Genomic DNA, 22,436 nt, shown 5'->3' with positions numbered 1-22,436 from the left:
CGCATCAACATTCGGGTACCTTCATTGGAGGATGGCCAGTGGCGTCCAGAAAACCTCTGTTAGCTGGGAAGACAAGTGGCTGGTGTCTGCTCCAGAGTTCTGGTTTCAAAATGGCTTTCTCCCAGGACATTCCTCCCTAGGCTGCAGTTCCTCAAAAATGTCCCTCTTAGTTGTTCTTGGGCTGTTTTTCCTCTCTTGGCTTCTCCGGAGCAAAGGTCTGCTTTCAATGGCCATCTTCAAACTTTCTCTCAGCTGCAGCTACTCTCTCAGCTCCTGTGCATTCTTCAAAGTGTCCCTCTTGGCTGTAGCTCCTCTTCAAAATGTCACTCTCAGCTGCACTGAGTTCCCTCTGCCCGTCAGCTCATTTATATGGCTTCAGTGATTCAATTTAGACCCACCCTGAATGGGTGGGGTAACACCTCCATGGAAATTATCCAATCAGAGTCATCACCCACAGTTGGGTGGGATGCAGCTCCATGGAAACACTCAAAGAATTACAACCTAATCAACACTGATACGTCTGCCCACACAAGATTACAGCAAAAAAAATGGCATTTTGGGAGACATAATACATTCAAACTGGCATATAGCTTCTGGCTGTTTCTTGTAGCTTCTCTTTTTTTCTGTCTGAATTTCATTCTGCTTACAAAGGACTCCAGTAACCCGGATTAAAGTTCAACCTGATTCAGTGGGTCCTCACCTTAACTGAAGTGACATCCTGAAGTGATCTTATTTACATGGGTCCACACCTACCAGAAGACGGACCAAAACCAAGACATGTGTCCAAACTGGGGTACGCGGTTCAATCCACCACAGCAGGTCTCGAGGCCTACATGGTAGCCAAGCCAGGTGAGGCATCTCCCCAAGTTTGGAACTCTCACCCCCACACCTGTGATGGTGTTAGGTGGTACCAATGAATCATTGAATAATCTGAGATTTTACAGTGAGAAAGTTATTTTCCTTGCAATTCTTGTTCCATCTTTTCAATTTTATTAAGGAGAGAAATCTCAGTGCTAATATGTCTTTAACTCTTCTCTAACACATTTAACCTCCTTTTTTATAAAAATGTTATTTTGGCAATGGCAACAAATATACCACTTATGCAAGGTGCTAATAAATTTATAGAGTGGTATAAGAGAAAACAAAACAAAACAAAACAAAACAGCAGGCCTCAATCAGGCTCAGAGCCCTTGGAGGCAACAGTGCCTAGTTACAATTTAATAACACTGTTTGGCTTTCATTGTATTTCTTTTTACAGTTACTTTCTATTTATGGCAAGTGTAAATTACTTCTAAAAATACAATTAAATTTAGAAAGTGAGTTGATTTAAGGGAAACAGTAAATAATCGATAGTATAAACAGTACACATTTCTGATGAAGTTGGTATGGAGAACACTTCCAGATTAACCCCTCTGGGCTCTACAACTTTTCATCCCGTGCTTTTGTGCTTTCTAGGTTTTGTTTGTTCAGCTTGCTGTTTTTGCTGTTCTCTAGTACAGATTACGTCGGGAAAATCCCAGACTTATTTTAGTTAACCAAGGGGAAGGGATTTATTTTCATCTGGGTTAAGACAAGGAAACCAGAGGGTTAGTGGTGCAGGCACTCCAACTGACACACGGGAAGGGAAAGACGTGGAGCGAAGTGGAAAACCATGAGCAGAAGATTGCAGGACAGTGGCAAGTGCTGCTCCCTCCCCTCCAGACTCAACTACAAGCCTGGAGATTCAATAAAAAACGATTATTCTATATAGAGGAGACAGAGAAGAGAGAAGCTGAATTTTTTTTTTTTTGTTTTTTAATTTTTAACTTGTCTTTTTTAAAAAGTTATAAAATTTAAATGGTCAGTTAATAAAGTTAAAAATCTCTGTTGCAAAATTTCACTGATTTGAGTGTAAGAGATTCTTGGATCTCTTGACTCCAAGTCCAATACTCTTTCCACTTTTACCCCTCATTTCTTTAGAAAACGTGATCTGAAGGAACCTGTGAGTCATCAGCATTTCAGGTGTATGAGGCGGCAGGAGTCGGCATGTTGAGGATGGAGTGTCCCCAGGGAGGCCCACTCCCGGGCTGAGCCCTCTGCTGTCCACGCAGGACCCTGTGAAGCCAAGCTGGAGCTCATCCCGGCCCACTCAGTCCTCCTGGTTTCTCCTGGGAACTGCCGGTCTGCCCGGAGCGTGGCTCCCCTGGTGGGCATCCTCGTCCTTGGCTTCATTCCACTTCAATTCTAGTCAGTTCCCATCTTCCTCCTCCACAGAGTTTCAGAACCAAGGAATGAAACTGCAAAACACCATCAGGTGGAGATCAGGCCATTGACCCCTGCCCTCTCTGCCACTGCCACTCCCCAGCCTTTGGGTCCCTCCTCCTCAGGCCATCCTCGTGAGCAGGGACACCTTCTCGAGGCTACGCCGATGTCCCACGCTGACGAACGTCATCCCCAGCTGCTGGCAGATGTGGTAGAGCTCGCTCTCCACTTCTTCTGTCAGTGCACTTGTGGCTTCATCAAGCACTGAGGGCAGAACACGGCAGGAAGAGACCGAAGTTCTGTCCACTGTCCACCTCTGCTTCTCCTCCAACCCACACTCACTGCAGGCGGGGACCTGGAGGCGGGCCGACAGCTGCGCTGCCTTCCGGGAGCCCTGCCTCAGGGAGGGGACGGCCAAAGGAGCAGAGGGCCAGCCTCCACCAGGGAGTCCGTCTGCCAGTGGCAGGCCTGTTCCCATCAGCTAAGCACCAGCCACTCCCTGGGACCACTCAGTCCAGAGAACACAGGATCCCCCTAGAATGTCGGTCTTTGGAAAAGTCTACACTTTCCATCCCTCTGCCAGGCAGAGCTGGGGGGGATGTCCTTTCATTTGATGGCAGAGCCTGAGGAGCACAAAATCACCCTTCTCAAGGCTGGCTCCCTGGCTCCTGCTGTGGCTACGGCAGGGAGGCTTATACAGTGGCATCATACCGTATCCCAAACGGCTCTGAGGATGCCAAGCATCACTGCCTCATGGCCACGATCAGCAGAAGGCAGAGAAGGAGGATGGAGCCTGCCCTTGCGGGCCACCCAGAGCTGACCTGCCAGGCCCAGGTGTGCTTTGCATCCATGAATGCCTGCCTGGGTGCACATGGACACACACTGCTACCCCATGAGCACACATGGTGCCTGGCATGTCCACCACTAGGGCAGGCCTCACCTGCGTACTTCGGCTGCAGGTAGAAGAGACGGGCAAAGGAGAGCCTCTGCATCTCCCCTGGGGACAGAACATCATACCTGAGGAGAGGGAACAGAGGCCCCAGAATGCTGGGCTCAGGCTCTAAGCGACAGATCACAGCGTTTGATAAAGACCATTAGCATTTCACAAGGGACAAAGCTTGGTCTCTGCCCAGAAGGGGTGTGGGCAAGAGGAGGTTCTCTCTGCAGAGGTTGGCCCAGGACAGACAGAGGCCACTCCCCTCTATTTTCAACCATAGCCCCACTGCTCACGCAGGGTGAGGCCAAAATGTGTTCCTGGTGGGCTGTCCAAACACCTGGACTTAGGTTCAGGAGCCACCTCCATCCTTCAGTGGGACCCTGGAACCCAGGTCTTTGTAGGGGAGCTGGCTCTGGAGCACCCCAGTCCCCTTCTTACCAGTTCCAATCAATCTGCTGGTCCAGACCCCCTGTCCTTGTCACCAAGCTGGACTGTAACAGACCCGGAGAGAATGATGTCTGTGAAAGGCCCGGCCCTGTCTCCTGACATCCTAAGGCAAAGCCCCCACCCCAGTCCCCACCAAACACACCAGGTGGATATATACGGCCCAGACAGATAGAAACCCCTGTGCGTACATCTGCCCCAGGCAGCAAGGAGTATGCTTTCAACTCCTTGTTTACAATTGCTGGAGCCTGGTGACAATAAAAACTGACAGTTTTATTGTTTTAAAATTCTCTACAGCGGGCACAGGCCTCTACTGCCTGAATTTGACTGACACCTTGTCCTTGCACTTGAGCTCTGTGCTCCTACTCTCCCTGCCCCAGGCTCCTACTTGCAGTCTCCTGCTGCTGGTGCCAGCCCCTGCGGTGGGAAATGCCAGGCCAGTGCCCCCAGGTGGGCTGTGGACTGTAGGGCCCCTGCCTGACTCACCAGACCTGCCAATTCCAAGAACCTCATGATCCTCTCGTCATCAGCAGAACCTGAAAAACAGAGAAGGCTTCTTCAAGATATCAGCTCCTGGGGAGCCAGGATAGATGGGGCACATTGTGGCAGGGGCAGAGGCCCCAGGATGCTGGGCTGAGGCTCTGAAGTGACAGGTTACAACATTTGACAGGGTCAGTAGAAGGGAAGGGCCAGGTGAAGGAAATAATCACCTTCCTCTCTCCAGTGAGGGTCTCTGCTCAAGGAGAGGGACAGAACGCGATGAGGTCAGGGTACAGACCCCAAAACATTAAACAGTTGAAGGAGGGGTCCCAACCTGAAGCAGCAGGCTGGCTGGGGCCTCTCCCAAAGGGCATGGGTGAGGCCACAGTCAGGCAGAGCAGGGACAGTGGAGGTACAGGGTATGGCCCGTGGAGGCCAAGCTCACCTGAGTCCGGGTAGATCTCCTTCAGGGGATAAATCACCTGGGAAAATAAAAACCACACAGGCCTAGCAAGAGGATCAGTGAGCCTAGCAAGAGGCTGCACCCAAGCCCACCCTTCCTCAGAAGCACCCCCAGGAACCGCCTGGAGGCCAGGCTCCTCTCTGCTTGGGGGTGGCTGGGAACCCCCTGACTGAGGGTCCAGTGGGGGAGGCTTGGTGCTGGCGGGTGGGGTGGCAGGGTCACTGCCACCTTCACAAGTGTGCCAGGGCAGACAGAGCCTCTGAGGCCTCTGAGCCCAGGGGCACCACAATCCAACACCAGAGCTTGACAAACACGGGTGGTATTTGGTCTGCAGCCCTCACTGATTTATTTACTGGCCCTCAAAAGCTGCTCTGAGACAAGATGGAATTTAACAAAGGATTATGTATACTGAATCTTTATATAATTTTCTTTTCCTTAGTTGCTAGGGTACCAGAATAGTTAAAAGGAAAGAATTGAAATGGTGGAACTGTAACCCATAGCATCCTTTGAAATTTGCTCTACAGCTACTTGTTAAACTGTAATTTGAAAACTATACCTTTTTGTATATGTTATTTTTCACAATAAGGAAATAACTGAAACTGTGGTACTACAAGTCATAATAACTTTGGAAATTTCCTATATATCTACTTGTTAAATCATACTTTGAAAGATATTACCTTTTTGTATATATGGTATATTTCATAATAAGGAAATAACTGAAACTGTGGAATTGTAACCTATAATATTCTTTGAAATTTGCCCTCTACTTATTAAATTGCACTTGGAAAGTTATCACTTTTATGTATGTATGTTACATTCTATAATACCTATCTATCTATCTATCTATCTATCTATCTATCTATCTATCTATCTATCTATCTATTTCTATATAAAAGTTGCTCTGAGTACATGGGCCCAATCTGTGGATACTAATGTACTGTTCTTAGAACCAGGGACTTCTAGCTGTGGGACAGTTTATCACCCCCTCCCTTGGTCCCAGACCTCCCTAGAGCCTGAGACCTGCCAGCGACCACACTGCCAGAGAGGGTGACAGGGGTGGGAGGGGGGCCGTGGGTCCTGAACAGGGCTGACCTGCTCCCGAAGGGTCCCGTCAGTGAAGAACGGCTTTTGGGGCAGGAACAGCACCCCGTGGGGCCCGAAGTCGGTCAGCATCTGCACTGAGCCTGCGGGGCTCACAAATTCCCACCTTGAGATCTCCCAAAGAAGGTAACTGCCTCCCCTCCCTCCTCTTCAACCTGCCTCCCACCCTCTTTCCCCAATGAAAAGCATGGATTGCACCATACCACCTGGATGCAAGGGGGGCTGGGGCAGGGCAGGCCTGGTTCTCACCCTGTGTGCTCGCCCACAGGCCGCCCAGAACCCGGAGCAAGGAGGTCTTGCCGGTGCCCGTGTTGCCCGTGATGAGCAGGCTGTGCCCCTTGCAGATCTTCAGGCTCAGCTCCTTGATGAGGGGCTTGGCAGAGGAGGGGGTTGAGATGGAGACCCGCTCAAGGAGAAAAGCTGTGTCTGCAGGCTCTGCAGGCCGCCGCGGGGCCCTGGGGCCAGGGAAGGGTGGGCATGGGGAAGAAAAGCCGTTGTCAGTATTGGCCCGGGGGCGGTGCTTCTCCTGGTGGGCACAGCCTTGGATTGGGGGTGGAGGTGGCGGTACTGACCCATGAATCACAGGTATTATCCCCATGTGGCAGATGAGGAAATCAAGTCACGTGGTTAAGTAACCTACCCAAGGTCTCAGAGATAGTAAGAGAGCTGAATTTGTGTGCTTCCAAAGCTAGTGGGTTTTCATTAGTCAAGGTGAGACTAGGGCCTTGATAATAAGAATGAGTTTGGGGATTCCTGGCTCTCTGTGGATTCCTGTCTACCCCACATAACCCCACTTTTCTACAGTCCCTGTGCCATCACCCCCAGCCTCTGGGCTCACAGTTGCAGGAAGATTTACTTTCAAGCAGGGGCATTAGTTCCTAAGAAGAGAGAGCAGAATGCAGGTCCTAGAATTCAGACTGTTCCCATTGTTTGACAGCTTCCTATGTGGCCACTGTTCAGGTGCTTTCCACGGACTGCTGTACTTAACCCTCACCTCAACCCTGAGAGGAAGCTTCCATTAATATCCCCTTTTTAGAGATATAGAAGAAGCTGAGATAGAGATAGGTGAAGTAATATGCTCCAGAAAAGTGAGATGAAACAAACCCTGGATCCACAGAAAGGTCAGAAACATTTCAGAACTTGCAGACACAAGAATAAAGATACCTCTGGCTCTGAGTGAGGCACAGTGAACCAAGAATAGACATAATCCTGAGGATAGAGGCAGGTATCAGGGCTCAGTTGGGGCGGGGGGGGGGATATCTTGAGCACAGGCAGAAGGCACGGGTGCACTCGGCCTCCGTCGGCTGGGAGAATGATGCAAATGAACCCAATGGATGCCAGCAGAGCAACACTGATTGTGAACACTTCCAGCGTGTGGATTTAATCCTCTTAACAACTCCGTTACCCCACTGGGAAAGGGCAGGGCTGGGGGGTGAGCCCAAGCTGGGCTATTCCACAGCCTGCATTCTCAATACTGCACTACGCTGCCAGCCCGATACTCACCTGTCCAAGTCCCACTCGCTCTCGTCCAGGATCTCATAGTCCTGAGACTTCAGGGACATGTCCAGCAGGGTCTCCTGCAGCTCCCCAATCCTGGGCCAGAAATGAAAACCTGAGGCAGGGTCTGGGAGGCCCAGGTGAAGAAGACACTCTTAATCCTGTCTCACACCCATGAGTACATAGTGAATTCTTCTGTTCCTTTTTTCATTCAGCCACTTCTCCCAGGGGCACTCACTTTGCTCAGGAACCAGAGAGGGGCTCACCTGTGTGTATAACCAGCCACATCCGAAAGCGTTGTGGAGAGGTCGATGAGTCGGCTGAAGCAGCTGATGAGGTAAATGCACACAAAGGCATTCTGGACAGGACAAGAGAGCGGTCAGCACAGGCCTCCATGACGAGAGCCTGGGTGCTGGGCCAGAGGGTGGGAGGGGGCAGGCCAGAGGGGTCACCAGGAAAGACTCTCACCTTGCTGACCAGGGTGCTAAGCTCGGTGGGGCTCAGGTCTCCATAGACCCCACTGAAAATGGGGATTGCAATCACCACGTAACTCAGGATGCTGCCCAAATAGTCAAACATGTTGACACCAACTGCAGAAAACAGACTGCAGTTTTGTGGGGAACACAATCCCAGGATGGGGAGCAGGAAGCCGAGGGGGCCAGGCTCTCCCTGGATCCGCATTCTCCAGAGGATTCTCAAAGCAAGGTATCCCTCCCCCCCCCCCCCCACTTCGGTAATTCCTTCATCAGAGCAAATTTACCAGCCACAGGCAAAGTAGGGAGGTGTGGGAAAGGAAGTGGAATACCCAGTTCCGTGGCTCCCACCTCCCAGGGCCCCGGGAGCCAGGCTCCCTGCACCTACTGTACAGCCAGAGCTCCTTGGACATGAGCTCCCTCTGGGTCTGGAGGAGCCTCTGCAGCCTGCGGTCCGTCCTCATGTGCTCCACGTGCCCAGCTCTGAGGAGAAGGGCTGGGATGTCAGTGGGGCCTGGAAAGCCTCGGCCAGCTGGGAGATCCCTTGTCCCTCATCGTCTCTCCTTTAGGGGCTCCACCCATCCAAATAACACCAGCCTCAGACCCACTCTGCTGTTAGCATCCATTCATTGCTTCACTCATTCCTTACGGTGCCGTCTGCAGAAATAACCCTAAAGTTGGACAGACCTGATTCAAATCACTCTGACACCGATAGGTTACTTAAGGCTCTGAGTCTCAGTGTTCTCATCTGTAAAATGGAGCTCAAAAGAACTCTGGAACAGGTTAGAGTTACTACATATAAAGTGCCTGGCACCTAAGGGGCTCTCAATAAATTGTGGCTGCTCTTACTAAACCAGCAATCAAGGAGCAGTTCCTCGGGGCCAGGCTCTGTTATGACACTTCCTGTCCTTGAGGAGCCCCAGTTCAGACAGGCAGGCAGAGACACTGCAGTCTTCACTTAAAGTGTGGACGGTGACGTACCAGAAAGCATGTCTTCAGGGCTATGGTGACAAACAGGATCAACCACTAACGGAGTCGGGAAAGTCTGGGAAGGCCAAAGGGGCTTCAAGGATGGGCAGAAATTCTCCAGGAAGGAAAGGTGCAGGGAGGAGAGAGGGGCATTTTAGGAGGCTGTCAGATTTTGCAGAAAGGGATAGAAAGGCCTCAGATGAACCTGTCTGGAGCTCCAAGAACTAACCTGCTTTCCTCAGAGCCCAGTGCTTTATGAGCAGAGGCTGCAGACTCCAAAAGCAAATTTAACATATGCTAGCCCTACCACTCCCAAGCAAACCCCAGCTCTAGATTCCCAGTATTCTTGGTGCCCACCCCCCACCCCCCACCAGGGGTGGCAGTTGCAAACTACAGCAGAGATTGACCAAAGAGCAAGGGCCCAGGGCTGTTAGGTCTACCCCTGTACAGGTGATCCACAGAGTAGCTTCCACTCTTCACACACGAGCCTCTGTGATCTGCACTATTAGTTCAAATACTGGTTGCACTGGCCCCAGGGGAAGGGGGAGGGGAGGGAAGGGATTTCTCACAACGCTGCTTTTGGGAGGCTGGACACTGTGCCCCACTTGGAAAGCACTGGTGGGGGGCGGGTCTGTCCTAACACTCTCCTGAGAGGCTCCCATTTCCTCCCCTGCCAGAGATGAAGGATCAGCTCCAGACCTCGGGCACTGCCAGAAAGCCATTTTACAGGCAGAAAAACAGAGACAAAGGAAACGCCTACAGCCATCAGCAAGGTGGTGAAGCAGCCACTCATTTTATTCTTTGAGCAAATTTAGGCCCCATTCTAGGTCACTGAGATTAAAGCCGGCCAGTGTGGGGCACCCCCAATGTGGACCTAAGGATGAGGCAGGCAAATATAGTGAGAAGTACAGCGAGGGGCACAGCCGGGTACGAGGACACTCAGCCCCTAAACTCGCGGTGGTAGATGGTAGAACTTATCCTTCCTTCTCCACTATCTCTACTATCAGCTCTGACGAGACAAAAGGTGATCCTCTCTGCCAGACTTACCTGTAGAAAGCAGCAGGCTCAGCATTCACCCGGATCTGCATGTGCTTGAACCTGGGCAGACCAAAGAGAAGTGAGTGCTGACCACGGGCAGGGCTGGCCCCTCTTCAGAGCCCTGGATCAAGAAGACCTCCCAAACGGAGCCCAGCTCCACCTCAAAACTGTGGTTGCTTTGGCCCAACCCTATCTCCTGGATGGCCACAGGAGCTCTACAGAGACAGGGCCCATCTCTAGCCTCTCCCCAGAGTGGACAAATGTGTTCCTGCCCCCAGCACCACATCCTCCCTGGGGCTGGGCCTGAAGGAGGAGGCCAAGAAGAGCGGAGCAGGGGCTACAGTCCCCAGCTGCCAGGCCCAAACAACCCAAAACAGAGTGCTTGGTGCAGGAGCATGCGAGGAGACCAAGGGTCGATGATGATGATGATGATAATGGCCAACTGGACACTGTTCCCAGGGCTTCTCATGTCTAATTTAGCCTCACAATCCCCTTGGTAGGCAACATCATCATCCCATTTTAGAGACGAGAAGACTGAAGCTTAGGGAGGTTAAAGACCTCGCCTGATCACACATCTGTTAAGTGGCAGGGCTGGGATTTGAACTTAAGAGCTGTCTTACCCCGGGCCCCCTTCCCTTAACCGTTAGGTCCAGCCCCTCCCTCCCTCAAGCAAGGGAGGCACACCTGAAATCGCCCTCCAGTTTCTCCTGCTGCACCAGCTTTGCCACAATGGGGCCCATCAAAATTCTGTTCACCATGGTCCCCAGGATGAAATACCCAAAGATGCTCACAGGCCCCAGCCAGCCTGTGCTGAAAAGAAAAGAGAATGCGGGAGGGTGTGGGGCATCACATGTACCTATAGACCTTGGCCCTGACCCTGCCCGCCCCTAGGGAGCCCCAGCCAATCTGCGCAGCCCTGTGGGGTCTCTGCTCCTGTGTGGGGGGCACCTGGCACCTGGCCCAAGTCATCGGAGTACCAGGATCCCTGTGACACTGGGATACCACCGGGCCCAAGGCAGGGCAGGGGCCCAGGCAGGGAGAGACAGGAAGACTTCCTGGGGTGTGGGTAGAAGGGAGGGAGGGAGGACAAGCCTCTCCTAGATTCTGACCTGAGGGAGTTGTCCCTGCTCCTCACCCCATATTGGAATGAGTGAGTGACACTGGGAAAACCAGGCCAGGGGAGGAGAAAGGACTCTGGGTTGGGAAGAGGCTTCACCTTTGGAAGCACTGATAAGTGTAGTAGCCGAGGGTGAACGGGGAGATGATCAGCTTGCTGGCCATGCTGCTGAGCTGCCGGCAGAATCGTTCCACATCCTGGCTGATGCGCTGGTCCCTGCAGCCAACCCAAAGAAAAAGAGACTGGACCCAGGAAGCTGGGCTTGACGGGTGGAGAGAACCAAGACGGCATCACAGTGTCTCAGTTCTGACCCTGCCTTTCAGTGCTGTTAGCAAGGAGCCTGTGGGAAGATGGACCCAGATAAGGGCTGGTTTCCCAGCAGCAAACGGACCCTTGGGGGCTTTAAACAGGGTTCTGGAGAGCTGCTTCCTATGGAACCTCATTTTACCCCTCAGTAAAAGTGGAAACTGAAATGTCTGGTACCCAGGGGCTTGAGTCAGCTGAGCTGAGCCCAAGAAATACATGGCAGTAGATGAGTTAAACTTCTGTACAATCAGGAAAGCTGTCCCATTTATGTCAACCTTCCCCAATTTCTCTTAGATGTGCCTGTCCTCCTTTTAGCTATCTGGCCGCAGAAACTTTGTGTGCGTTCAGTCTCTGGGCAGAGGCTTAGAAGAGAAAGTCAGCAGCAGCAGCCATCGTTGCCTACCAAGAATCTTTGCTGCAAAGCTTAGGCTCACGCAGGGAAGGTCACCCTGGGTAACAAAGAAACTGTCTGGGGGGTATGGGGAGTGGGGAGTGCTTGGGGTGTGAAGAAGAGACCCCATATGTCCTATCTCACCATGAGGATCACACTGATCCTCCTATTTCCCATGAGATACATGACTTGGGGAAGTCACTTGCAATCTCTGGGCCTGTTTCCTCACTTGTAAAATAACAATAGCTAACTTCCACCATAACACTTGCTGAGTCAGGGACTGCATTTATCCTCACTATGTTCTTTGAAATAGGAACCATCATTATCCCATTTCACAGAAGGGAAACTTGAGGCTTGGTGAACTCAAGAGCTATTAGCTGGGAGGGACTAGAATGGGTATTTGAACCTTATACTAAGTCCTGGATGGCAGTAACTTTTTACTGCCAAAAACCCGAAAGCTGATTTTCTAGCTTTTCTAGCAAGGGCACTTTCTTCAGGGGATGCCTTATTTGGAAGCCCAGGATAAGAAATGGACAAAAGGTAAGTGCTCCCACAGGCCTGGCCTCTTCTCTTCAGCTCCCCATCCACAGCCTGCAGCCTTCCAGGGGTCCGCCCCACATGGCTCTGGGCAGCAATTAGCAAAGCAATTAGCCAATAATGACCACAGATGACCTCCATGGGGTTGACCACCAGGATTCTCCCAGGCTAAGCCAGATGGACAGGACCATGCAGAAAACACTGAGGACCAGGATGGGGCGCGTACGGGTTATCGATGTCATCCCGAAGCACGTTGAGGGTGTAGTACACGCGGCCCCGGAAGTAGAGGCGGTGGAGGTGCTCCGTGAGGTTCTTTCTCCAGCTCACATACAGCAGGTTGCAGGTGAACTGGTCAAAGCTCTTCAGCTGTGTGGTGAGGGAGGCAAGGGGAAGGGAGGGGAGGGGACAGATGGCTTCCCACGAGTTGCGGCTCAAAGCTCAGGGCTGGCAGGAAGCCTCTGCTGACCAACTCCAGCCCACTCTGATCAGAGTCTGTCCACTCAGCATTTTTGCTTGTTTAAAGCATCAAGTCACGGGATTTTCTCTTCCTCATTCACTCACGTGTTCATTCCTTCACCAAATACCAAAGGGCTTGCCACAGGCAAGACAGAATACTGTCTTATTCTGAGAGCTAATGAGCTTCTGCAGGTTAGGGAACATATCTTCTATTCCACTTATGTTCTTACTCCTCTGTCCTCAAAGCTTGGAATGGGGTTCTGCACATACAGGAGCTTACTGACTGAGGACCATCATAGTAGCCAAAGTGTAATAAGAAATGGCTTCCCCAAGAAAAAGGAGGGTTGGCCTGAAAGAGAGCACTAGGTTTGATCCCTGGCAGAGCCCCAATTCTCATTCATTCACCATCTATTGAGCACCTGTGTGGTTAAGGATTAGGGAAATAACAAGCTCACAGTCTAGAAAGGGCATGGACAATTACGAGTGTGCGAGAGGGGTTACTGCAGAGGTAAACTCAACGTATTAGGTCAGTACAGAGAAAGGGCAGAGTTTGGTAGAAGACATGGAAGAAAACGTTAGGGAGGGCTTGGAGGAGGGGACAATGGAGGTGTCTTGAAAGATGAGGAGGCCAAGTGAACAAGGGGCTGGGGGAAGGACATTCCAGGTGAGACAGCAGCAGGTGCAAAGGCTGGGAGGTGTGACATGGTGCCAGTCACAGCCTCAGTTCCCCAGAAGAGGAGCAGCAGCTCTGGCTGCTGATGGCAGTTTTAAAGTGCTCTCTCTGAGTTCCTTGAAGCAAGGATTCTGGGAATGGAAGGGACAGTGGTAATTTCTGTGAAATGCTGAATTAAACCAGAACCTGATGGCCCAGCTCCAGGAGCCTGAAACCCCTGAGGAAAAGGATCCCCAGAGGGCCAACAGCCCTACCTAGGAGTCTGACCTCTGGAGCAACCCTCTCTCAAGTTCCCAGAAAAGGGAGAGAACACACCCCTATTGTTCGGTTCCTACTTCCTGGTGGCTAAGTCCCACTGGGCATTCCACTCATACCAGGCTGGAGAGGCAGAAAGAAGCAGGGAGAAGAAAGACCTTACCGTGGAGTTGAGGATGATGAACACGACGGCCAGGAATGTCAGGCTCTTAAACCCATCCAAATCTCTGTTCCCCAGAACCCCGTAGTACTGACTGGGGAGCAAGCCAATCTGGTAGATAACCAGTTGTTCTGGGCGAAGGGGAGAGTCAGAAACCACTGATGAGGGATGAGAATGGAAGGAGGAAGGCTTCCTCCTGAATCCCAGCCTCATAATACCCCAGAGAGAAGGAAAGGGACCCCAGAGCAGAGCTGCCCTCCCACCTCTGGCCTGGACTCACTCACTCACCCAGCAGGGCCACGCACAGAAGGGTCAGGAACATTAAGGCATTCTGAGATGACCAAGAGGGGAACAAAACCTTCTGTATCCGCAGGAACCGCTGAAGAAATTGCAGGTCTAACCTGGGCCTGAAGAAGAGAAGCAGGGGAGGCACAAAGAAGTCCAAGAGGGAGTTAAGCCTCAGAGAGCAGCTGTTCAGCTTACAGACTTTGTTCTGTGGGGCCCAGGCCATGAAGAAAGAATGGTTTCCTAATGCTGAGGTTGGCAGGTTGGGAATGGACCAGAGACAGAAAAGAACTTCTTTAAATTGATACATGCTCTAAAAGGTTATCGACCAAAAAACCTATAGCAAGAAACATAGTAAATGAAGAAACATTAGCCACATCCTCTTTATGGACACAAACAAGATAAGGATGCCTACTTCATCAAAGATTTTAAGGTCCTGGATAAAGCAACAGAGCAAAAAAGAGAAATGAGGCAAAAGATTGAAAGGGAAGAGATTACACTGTCACTATCTGGAGAAGATATGATCATTTACACAGCAAACACAAGCAAATCAGTAGACAAACTTGGAAATAAAAGAAGTTCAGCAATGTTGCTAGTTACAGGGTTAACATACAAATATTGGTACAAATATTAATAGTGTTCTTCTATATCAGCAGTAACTAACTAGAAAATATAAAGAAAAGGAGATGTCATTTACAAAAGTAAGAAAAGTACAGAAAGACTTATCAAATATCCAGGAATTAACTTTAAAGAATATGTAAGACATTTGGGAGGAAAACCAAAGTTCTATTTTAGGACATGAAAGAAGCTCTAGACAGACAGACATGGCATGATTTGACATTATAAAGACCTCAGTTCTAACAGAAGTATTCCATAAGTTCAATGCAATATCAAACAACTAGCAGAACTTCAATGATAAACTTTACATGAAAAAATAATAGCTTGATGAATAGCTTAGGGCAATTGTCAAGAATAGCAAAGGGAAAGGAAGAGACTCAAACCATCAGATTATGATGATAGATCATTTTACAGGGCTAGAGTAATAACAGAGTGTGGTATTAATGCAGGAACAAAAAGACCAATGGGACAGAGACAAAAAAACACAGACCCATGTTTACATGGGTACATAACAGGTCCATCACAAGAGAGGACATATTAATACTAATCATTGTCAGTACTTATTATACACAAACATATTATGAACAGAACCCAGTACTGTTCGAAGTGCTTTACATGCATTAATTCATTTAACACCCCCACCAATACCCTAAGAAATGGAGGCTATATCCTTATTTTATGATGAAGAAACTGAGGCAAAAAGAGGCTAAGTAACTTGTCCTGTCACCTGCCTAGTAAGTGGTGGCCTTCAGGTTTGCACACAGGCAGCCTGGCTCCAAGAATCTGTGCTCTTAACAGCTACACAACACAGCTTCTCTATTAATTACTCATTAACTGAAGTGGTGGAGGAAAATCTGGGTCATTACCTCAAACCAGTTACAAGAATAAACTCAGAAAGCTACACATGGGTTAAAAATCTAAATCTAAAAAGTAGCACTATTAAGTTAATATCAAATATAAGTTAATATAAGTTAATATGTTATGTAAGTTAATATAAGGAAATGTAGAAGAACAACTTAATAATGTTGAAGTGGAAAGAAGTTTCTCGAATAAGACCCCAAACACACAAACTATAAGGGAGAAACTGATGGAGTTTATTTAATCAAAATTAAATATTTTTTGTTTTAACACAATGTCATAGATCAAGTTAGAAGACTCGGAGAAGGTATTTGCAGACTGTAAAACTAACAATGGATTGAAATCTAGAACATACAAAGAACAAGCAAGGAACATGCAAACCAGGAAGATAGGAAATCCATAGACAAGAGGAAAAGGATATAAACAGGCAATTCACAAAAGGGGAAACTCAAATGTCTAATAGATATATGAAAATTAATAGGATACCTTACACCCATCTGATCGATACAAATTAGAAAACCAAACAATACTAAGTGCTGGGTGAACGTGGAGAAACAGAGGCTTTATGCACTGCTGGTGGGAAGTATAAACTGGTTTGACCATTCCAGAGAGCAATCTAGCATTATTAGGTGTGACCTGCATCCACCCCAGAGAGGCTAACACTCAACCATATCTACGAGGAGACAAGTGCCAGAATATTCATTACTGGAAGCAATCTAAATGTCCAACATTAGGGAAAGAGTAAGTAAAATGGGGTACGTGGTCATGGGGTAGCACCACGCAGCACTCAGAAGTGAAAACTACATTACTACAGTAGCTCAGATGATCTCAAAAAACACGGTATCAAGTAAAAAGGAAAAAATATGCATATCATATTATTATGTGTATGAATTTAAAACCAGTATATATATATTTCAAGGCAACATATACCCAAAATCATTACGGTGGACCGTAAAGACGCTCATTTAATACATCAGTGTGGGTGTCTAAGAAGGGGCGTATAATGGGATTGAGAATAAGGAACGAAGGAAGACAATAAAACAAAATCAAAGAGGAAACTTGCACTGGCCCCCGTGTGCCATGAACACAGGAGGACGATCAATTCGATTCTGAGAACTTACAATATTAAAAAAAAAAAATTTTTTTTTTAAAGAATTCCAGTGGTGAAGGAGAGGATCCCACACCCGACACCCAAAGTCCACGGAATGGCAAAGATCCTGCGAAGGCTGGAGCAGAGGGTCGGTGGCCGGTGCATGGCGGCCTCGGGCCAGATCGGACGGCGCGGGCGCCCCTCGGCGAGCTCCTCTTGGCCCAGACATCACTCGAGCCGGGGCTGGAGCTCGAGGGCAGCGCATAAAGCGCGAGGGGGTGGAGAGCCCCTTTCCTACACACCCCGAGCAGGACGGCCCCGCGGCCTGGCCTGTTTCCCCAGGTGCCCCGCTCACCTGGCGCCAGTCCGGGAAGCGCTCCCCGGGACAGCCATGGGTCGGGATCCGACGCATCCAGGAGGCCGCTAACCCTGGATCAGCTCCGGGTAGAGGCGAGCAGCGCCCGCCCGGCCGCAGAGAGGCAAAGCCTCTGAGCCCGGCGACCACAGAAACGGCGGCGGATAGAGAGGACAGCGCCGGGCGCCGCGGCCACTTCCGGAAGCGACCGATTTCTCGTAGACAACGTGAGCGCCGTGTTAATTTTGTCGACCCGGGGGCTAGAGCGCCCCCTTCTGGATCTGGGAGATTTCCTCTTTGAAAAGAGGAACTTGTCAAAGCATTTTATGACAAGTCTTGTGAGACTCTAAAATATAATGTGTTTCATACTTTCTCCCAAAGAAGCCAGACTGATCTTTTAAAAACACTAATCAGAGCATACCACTCTGCATAACTGTCCAACAGGTAGTTACGGCTTCTGATTACAGTTAGAATAAACTCCAAACTTTTCCAACCCTCTGCCTCCCCGCCACCCCCATCACACCCCCGCCTCCCCAAACACATACTTCAACCCGTAGTACATTTGCTCTAGCTACACTGGTCTTCTGTTCATTGAGCCACAGGGTCTTTGCAATTGCTATTTCCTCTGCCTGGATCAATCTTCTCCCTAGCCTAGAGCGTTCCATGGCGGGCTCATTCTCATCATTAACTCAAATCTCTTCTGCTAGAGATTATCCCTGATCACTCTATCCAGAATAAGCCTCCTGCCCTGCCCATCATTCTCTATTTCATTACACTATTTTATTTTCTTCATAATATTTGCCATTATCTGAAATCAACTTGTTCATTTTCCTACTTATTGTTAGTCTTCTCCTACAAGAATAAATTTGATTGGAGCAGGTACCTTACCTTGCTCATTCCCAGTACCTATAAAAAGTGCTCAATAAGTAACTGCAAAATGTTGAATGAATGAAATACTTAACTGACTGGTTACAGTGCCCAAAGAGAGGTGAGAAATGATTCAAGAAAACAGGCAGTGTGATCACACACAGTATGAAAGGGTATGGAAATGGAAAAGAAGTTTGTCTTTTAGCACCAGAAGCAGTATTAGCTGATTTTTAGGAATCTTCCAGAAACGTTTGTGTATACACAAACTTCACACACTCATACACACACTTTTTCTTGTAAATACTCTGCAGACTGTTTTTTTAAAAAACGTTTTATTTTGAAATACTTTCAAACTTACAGGACAGTTACACAAATAATACAAACCCCATACAGAGAGCTCCAACATATCCTTAACCCCCCTCCACAGATACCTGAATCCACCAATTTTTAAATCTTTCCACATTTGCCATATCATTCTCTCCATCTATCCATCTGTCTATTTATCAATCCATTTTCTGAATACAAGAGTGTAGACTGTATACATAATGCTCCTTGAACACTTAATACTGCCATGTACATTTCCTAAGAACAAGGATATTCACCTGTGTAACCATCTTAAGTGCAGTTATCAAGTTCAAGACATTTATGATATAAAGCTTATAGCCTATAAGCCAATTTTTTCATGTGTCTCAATAATGTTCCTTTGAACCTTTTCTTCTCCCTTGTTAAATCCTATCCAGTATCATATCTCACATTTAATTGTCGTTATTTCTTTAGTAGATCTTTTTTTTTAATCGTGGGAACATAAACTTTCTCCTCTCAACCCTTCTCAAACATACCATTCTAGTACCCACCTTCCATTCTTCCATTACTAGAACTGTCCCATCTCCCCAATGGAAACCCTACACCCATTAAGCATTAACTCCCCATTCCCCTTGCTCCTTCCCCCTGGAAACCTGTACTCTAATTTTTGTCTCTATGAACTTTCATATTCTCCAGTATTTTCTTTGTAATTGCCATGGGGCTTAAATTTAACATCCTAAATCCATAACAACTTAACTCCATAAGTATGCACAAACTATGTTCCTATACCCTCTGTCCTCCTACCTTTATGTAGTTGTCACCACAAATTACATTATTAGTCCAAAACCATTGATTTATCGTTCCATTTTATGCATTTACCTTGTAGGTCCTGTAGGAAGTAAAAAGTAGAGTTACAAACCAAAAATGTGATCCACTGGCTTTATATTTACTCATGTTGTTGCCCTTATCAGAGATCCTTATTTCTTCATGTGGCTTTGATCAATTGTCTATTATCCTTTCTTTTCAACCTCCAGAACTCTCTTTAGCATCTCTTGTAGGACTGGTCTAGTCATGGAAAAGTCTCCCGGCTTTTGTTTATCTGGGAATGCCTTAATCTCTCCCTCATTTTTAGAAGACAGTTTTGCCAGATATAGAATTTTTGATTGGCAATTTTTTATTTTCGGCACTTTAAATATGTCCTCCCACTAACTGCTTTCCTCCATGGTTTCTAATGAGAAATTGGCACTTAATCTTATTGAGGCTTCCTTGTATTTGACATGTTGCTTCTCTCTTTAGGCTTTCAGAATTCTCTCTTTACCTTTGTTTTTCAATAGTTTGTTTATAATATGCTGTAGTGGGGGTCTATATGTGTATATCCTGTATGGAGTTCGTTAAGCATCTTGGATGTGTGTATTCATGTCTTCACTAAATTTGGGACATTTTCAGCCATTACGTCCTTGCCTATTCTCTCTGCCCCTTTCTCTCTTCTCCTTCTGGTACCCCCACAATGTATATATTGAAGCTTCCTCAGGCTCTATTCACTTATCTTCATTCTTTCTTCTTTCCCTCTCCTCACCATGAGTGATTTCAGTTGTCTTACCTTCAAGTTCACTGATTCTTTTTTCTGCCAGCTCCAATCTGCTCTTGAACCCCATTAGAGAATTTCAAATTTCTGTTGCTGAGGTCTTCAACTCTGCTTGGTTCCTTTTCATTGTTTCCATCTCTTTATTGATATTCTCTTTGTGTTCATCTATAATTTTCCTGATTTCCTTAAGTTCTTTGTCGAGGTTTTCCTTTAGCTCTTTAAGAATATTTAGGACCATTTTAAAAAAGCCTTTGTCTGGTATGTACCAGATCTGGTTCTTCTCATTGATTGTTTCTAATGTTTTAATCGTCTCCTTTGCCTGGGCCATCACTTCCTGTTTCTTTGTATGTCTTATAGTCTTTTGTTGAAACCTGGACATTTTGATATTTTAATGTTACTGCTGAAATTTAGACTCTGAGGCATCTGTTCCTTAAGTTTGTATCCAGCTGTAATTATAACAGAGCTTTCCTCAAATGCCAGGAGAGAACAGAAAAAAAAAAAAGGAAAAAAGATAAAAAAGAAAACACTTCTCCCAGTCTTTGCATGCAGAATTTTTTGTTTTTTATTTTTTAACATGAAGGTTGACCTATGCAAGTGCTCTCCTTTAGGACTTATCCATACAATGAGTTTAGAGAATAGTTCCAGGCCAAAGTATAGGGACTTCCCTGATCCTTTGTCTTGGGCATGGGCTGGACCTAAGAACTCCCAGTTAAGGATGTGAATGTCCCCTCTTCCCTAGGAAACAGTTTCCTCACAGTCCTAGGCACTGCACTGTTTGTCTTACAGCCAGTAATCCTTTGCTCCAGGTGGCATGACTTGACTTCTCTCCCACAGTGTACTGTAGGAAAGCTCTGTGAACTGCCTTCTACATGCAAGTCAGGTTCTGGGATGGTGACTCCCCCTGGCCACCACCAGACAGATTAGGCCAGACATACATGTTCCCAGTATGTACATGAGGGTTACTCTGCTCCCTCCAGAACTGGGACCAGGGATCCACACTGGGAGTGAGGGCTGGTTCCGCACCAAGCCAGTGAGGGGTGGAGGAAGAGCTATCTATAGTGCCAAGAGATCCTACTGCTTTCATTATTATTATTATTATTATTTTAGGAAATCAGAACTCCTTTGTTTATTTGAGCAAAGAAACACTAGTTTAGCAACTGCTAATGTTTAGCTGTCAGCCTCTTATCTCTCTCTTCAACAACTGTAAATCGAATACCCTAATTCCTGGACAAGGAAATCCCAGGTTTACTACCTTTGCCAATGACACAAATGTTGGAAAGCCTCGTGGCAGAGCAGTTGACATTGGCATCCTTCACATGCCCTCCATTAAATGAACCAGGATGTCTTTCTGTGTTGGTGAGCTCACCAGTGAGGCCAAGATTGGCCCTACTGATCACCATGAAGCATTAGCCTGTGTCGAATTTAATGAAGTCGGTTATCTTGTCGGTGCCTAAATCCATCTGTACTGTGTCATTCACCTTGATGAGATGATCCGGATAGCGGATGGTACGAGAATCATGAGTCACCAGGTATGGGATTCCCTTTGAACCCACAGATATCCTCCTCAGTTTGCACAATTTGTACTTTGCCTCTTCAGTTGCGATACAGTGAACAGCAAAATGGCCTTTGGTGTCATAAACCAGCTGGAAATGCTCGCTTGTCTTCTCGATGCTGATGATGTCCACGAACCCAGCAGTACATGACACTGGCTTGAATCTTGCTGTCAATTCTGATGAAGCGCTGCATACTTATTTTCTTTACTTCACCTCAGGTCAATACATACTTGAGTCTATTCCTGAGGAATATTTTGAGAGGGAGACTCTCCCACAGCTTGTGGGAACCTGTCGATGGCCAAGTTGCAAAAACACTGATTGGTTTGTTAAACATCTGATGCTCAGGTGCTGCAACACGCTTCAAGTGCTTCTTAGGGCCCTGAGCCAATGAGGAATTCTGGAAAGGAAAAAAAAGACCTACAGCTTTGAAGTAGGCTTTTTCTTGATTTGGTGCTCGGCTTTTACAGTAGTACTTTAACTGTTTTTGGGAGTTTTGAGAAAGAAGTTTCTACCAGTTCTTGCTGATTGTTCAAACCTTCTGGGGGTGGGGTGGGGGGGAGGGTTGGAGACCTGTAGTGTTTCATGCCACCATCTTGATCTGGGTGGGTCCTTACACTTTATGGTATAACTTGGAGTTTGTTCTAAATCCGTGTACACAGACCTACCTCATTATTTTTTCACCACATAATATCCTACTGTATAGATGAACTATTTACCTAGTTCCCTATTAATAAACATTTTAGTGGATTATAGTGCCTTGCTATTACATAGAATGCAGCAATGAATATCCTTGATTATATCAAAAATATAGATAAGTTTTTAAAAAGGCTTTTTTTTTTTTTTTTTTTAAAGCATGTGTGTATGTACAACCATGTGCACCTGGTGAAAATAATTGGGACCTGTACGAATTAGGAATGCAAGGAATTGAGAGAGCAGAAGACAGTTTGAACAAGAGAGAAGAGCCTTTATGTTTAAAATGTTATTTTTTGAGAAAAGTTACCTATTCAGTAAACCTTCCCAGAGGTTGCCCCCAATACAGAAGCAATTATTCCATTTTCTGGCCCTCTCAGCTCTTGGTTCCCACCTCAATTACAGAGAAAACTGTACCTGCCCATCACCCCTGCTAGCCTGGGTGGTTACTTAATTCATCTTGATATCCTCCAAAATCCAGCCCAGAGCCTGGCACATGGAAGGTGTTTGTTAAACACTTGGAATAAATGAAGCTATTGCTCTGACTGCAGTTACTCTGTTTATAAAATGAAGATGATAAAGCAGACCCCTAGCCCACGGCTAACATGAGAAATTACTGAGCAATGTGAATGCTCTTGAAAAAGATGAAACTGTGTGTAAAAATATTCAAGAATAGCCACTTAATCTGCAATTT

At 47.4% G+C, this 22,436-nt stretch overlaps 1 protein-coding gene and 1 pseudogene across 4 annotated transcripts; both read right to left on the bottom strand.

The window, feature by feature from the left end:
• Positions 1–616: 616 nt before the first annotated feature.
• ABCD4 (ATP binding cassette subfamily D member 4) lies at positions 617–16,949 on the bottom strand. Of its 4 annotated transcripts, XM_037832306.1 has the most exons (19): positions 16,745–16,949; positions 13,827–13,945; positions 13,542–13,669; positions 12,221–12,360; positions 10,860–10,976; positions 10,328–10,453; positions 9,653–9,703; positions 8,025–8,119; positions 7,632–7,753; positions 7,430–7,521; positions 7,170–7,259; positions 5,916–6,121; positions 5,658–5,749; positions 4,548–4,584; positions 4,109–4,158; positions 3,617–3,669; positions 3,182–3,258; positions 2,390–2,505; positions 617–2,276 (listed from the first exon to the last, which is right to left on the bottom strand). In XM_037832306.1, the coding sequence occupies exons 1-19, from the start codon at positions 16,780–16,782 to the stop codon at positions 2,208–2,210; spliced, it is 1,818 nt and encodes a 605-aa protein (XP_037688234.1). In that variant the 5' UTR covers positions 16,783–16,949; the 3' UTR covers positions 617–2,207. The 4 variants fall into 4 exon arrangements, with proteins under 4 accessions (XP_037688234.1, XP_037688235.1, XP_037688236.1 ...); XM_037832307.1 differs by lacking the exons at positions 12,221–12,360; positions 13,542–13,669; positions 13,827–13,945 and having other exon boundaries at positions 618–2,276; positions 16,745–16,947; XM_037832308.1 differs by lacking the exons at positions 12,221–12,360; positions 13,542–13,669; positions 13,827–13,945; positions 16,745–16,949 and having other exon boundaries at positions 618–2,276; positions 10,328–10,448; positions 10,860–12,170.
• A 3,710-nt stretch (positions 16,950–20,659) lies between these two features.
• On the bottom strand, positions 20,660–21,434 carry LOC119532591 (annotated as a pseudogene).
• Between the last annotated feature and the right edge of the window lie 1,002 nt (positions 21,435–22,436).

Source organism: Choloepus didactylus, chromosome 4 (assembly GCF_015220235.1).
Source record: "Choloepus didactylus isolate mChoDid1 chromosome 4, mChoDid1.pri, whole genome shotgun sequence".
NCBI classification, from domain to species: Eukaryota; Metazoa; Chordata; class Mammalia; order Pilosa; family Megalonychidae; genus Choloepus; species Choloepus didactylus.
Note: the sequence above shows the minus strand (reverse complement) of the source record. Positions and strands in the feature narration are given on the sequence as shown.

Coding starts and splice junctions, on each gene's coding strand:
- ABCD4 (XM_037832306.1), bottom strand. CDS start 16,782: ATGGCTGTCCCGGGGAGCGCTTCCCGGACTGGCGCCAG. Junction 12,361..13,541: donor TCATCATCCTCAACTCCACG/GTAAGGTCTTTC, acceptor CTCACCACACAG/CTGAAGAGCTTTGACCAGTT. Junction 5,750..5,915: donor CCTGTGGGCGAGCACACAGG/GTGAGAACCAGG, acceptor TGAGCCCCGCAG/GCTCAGTGCAGATGCTGACC.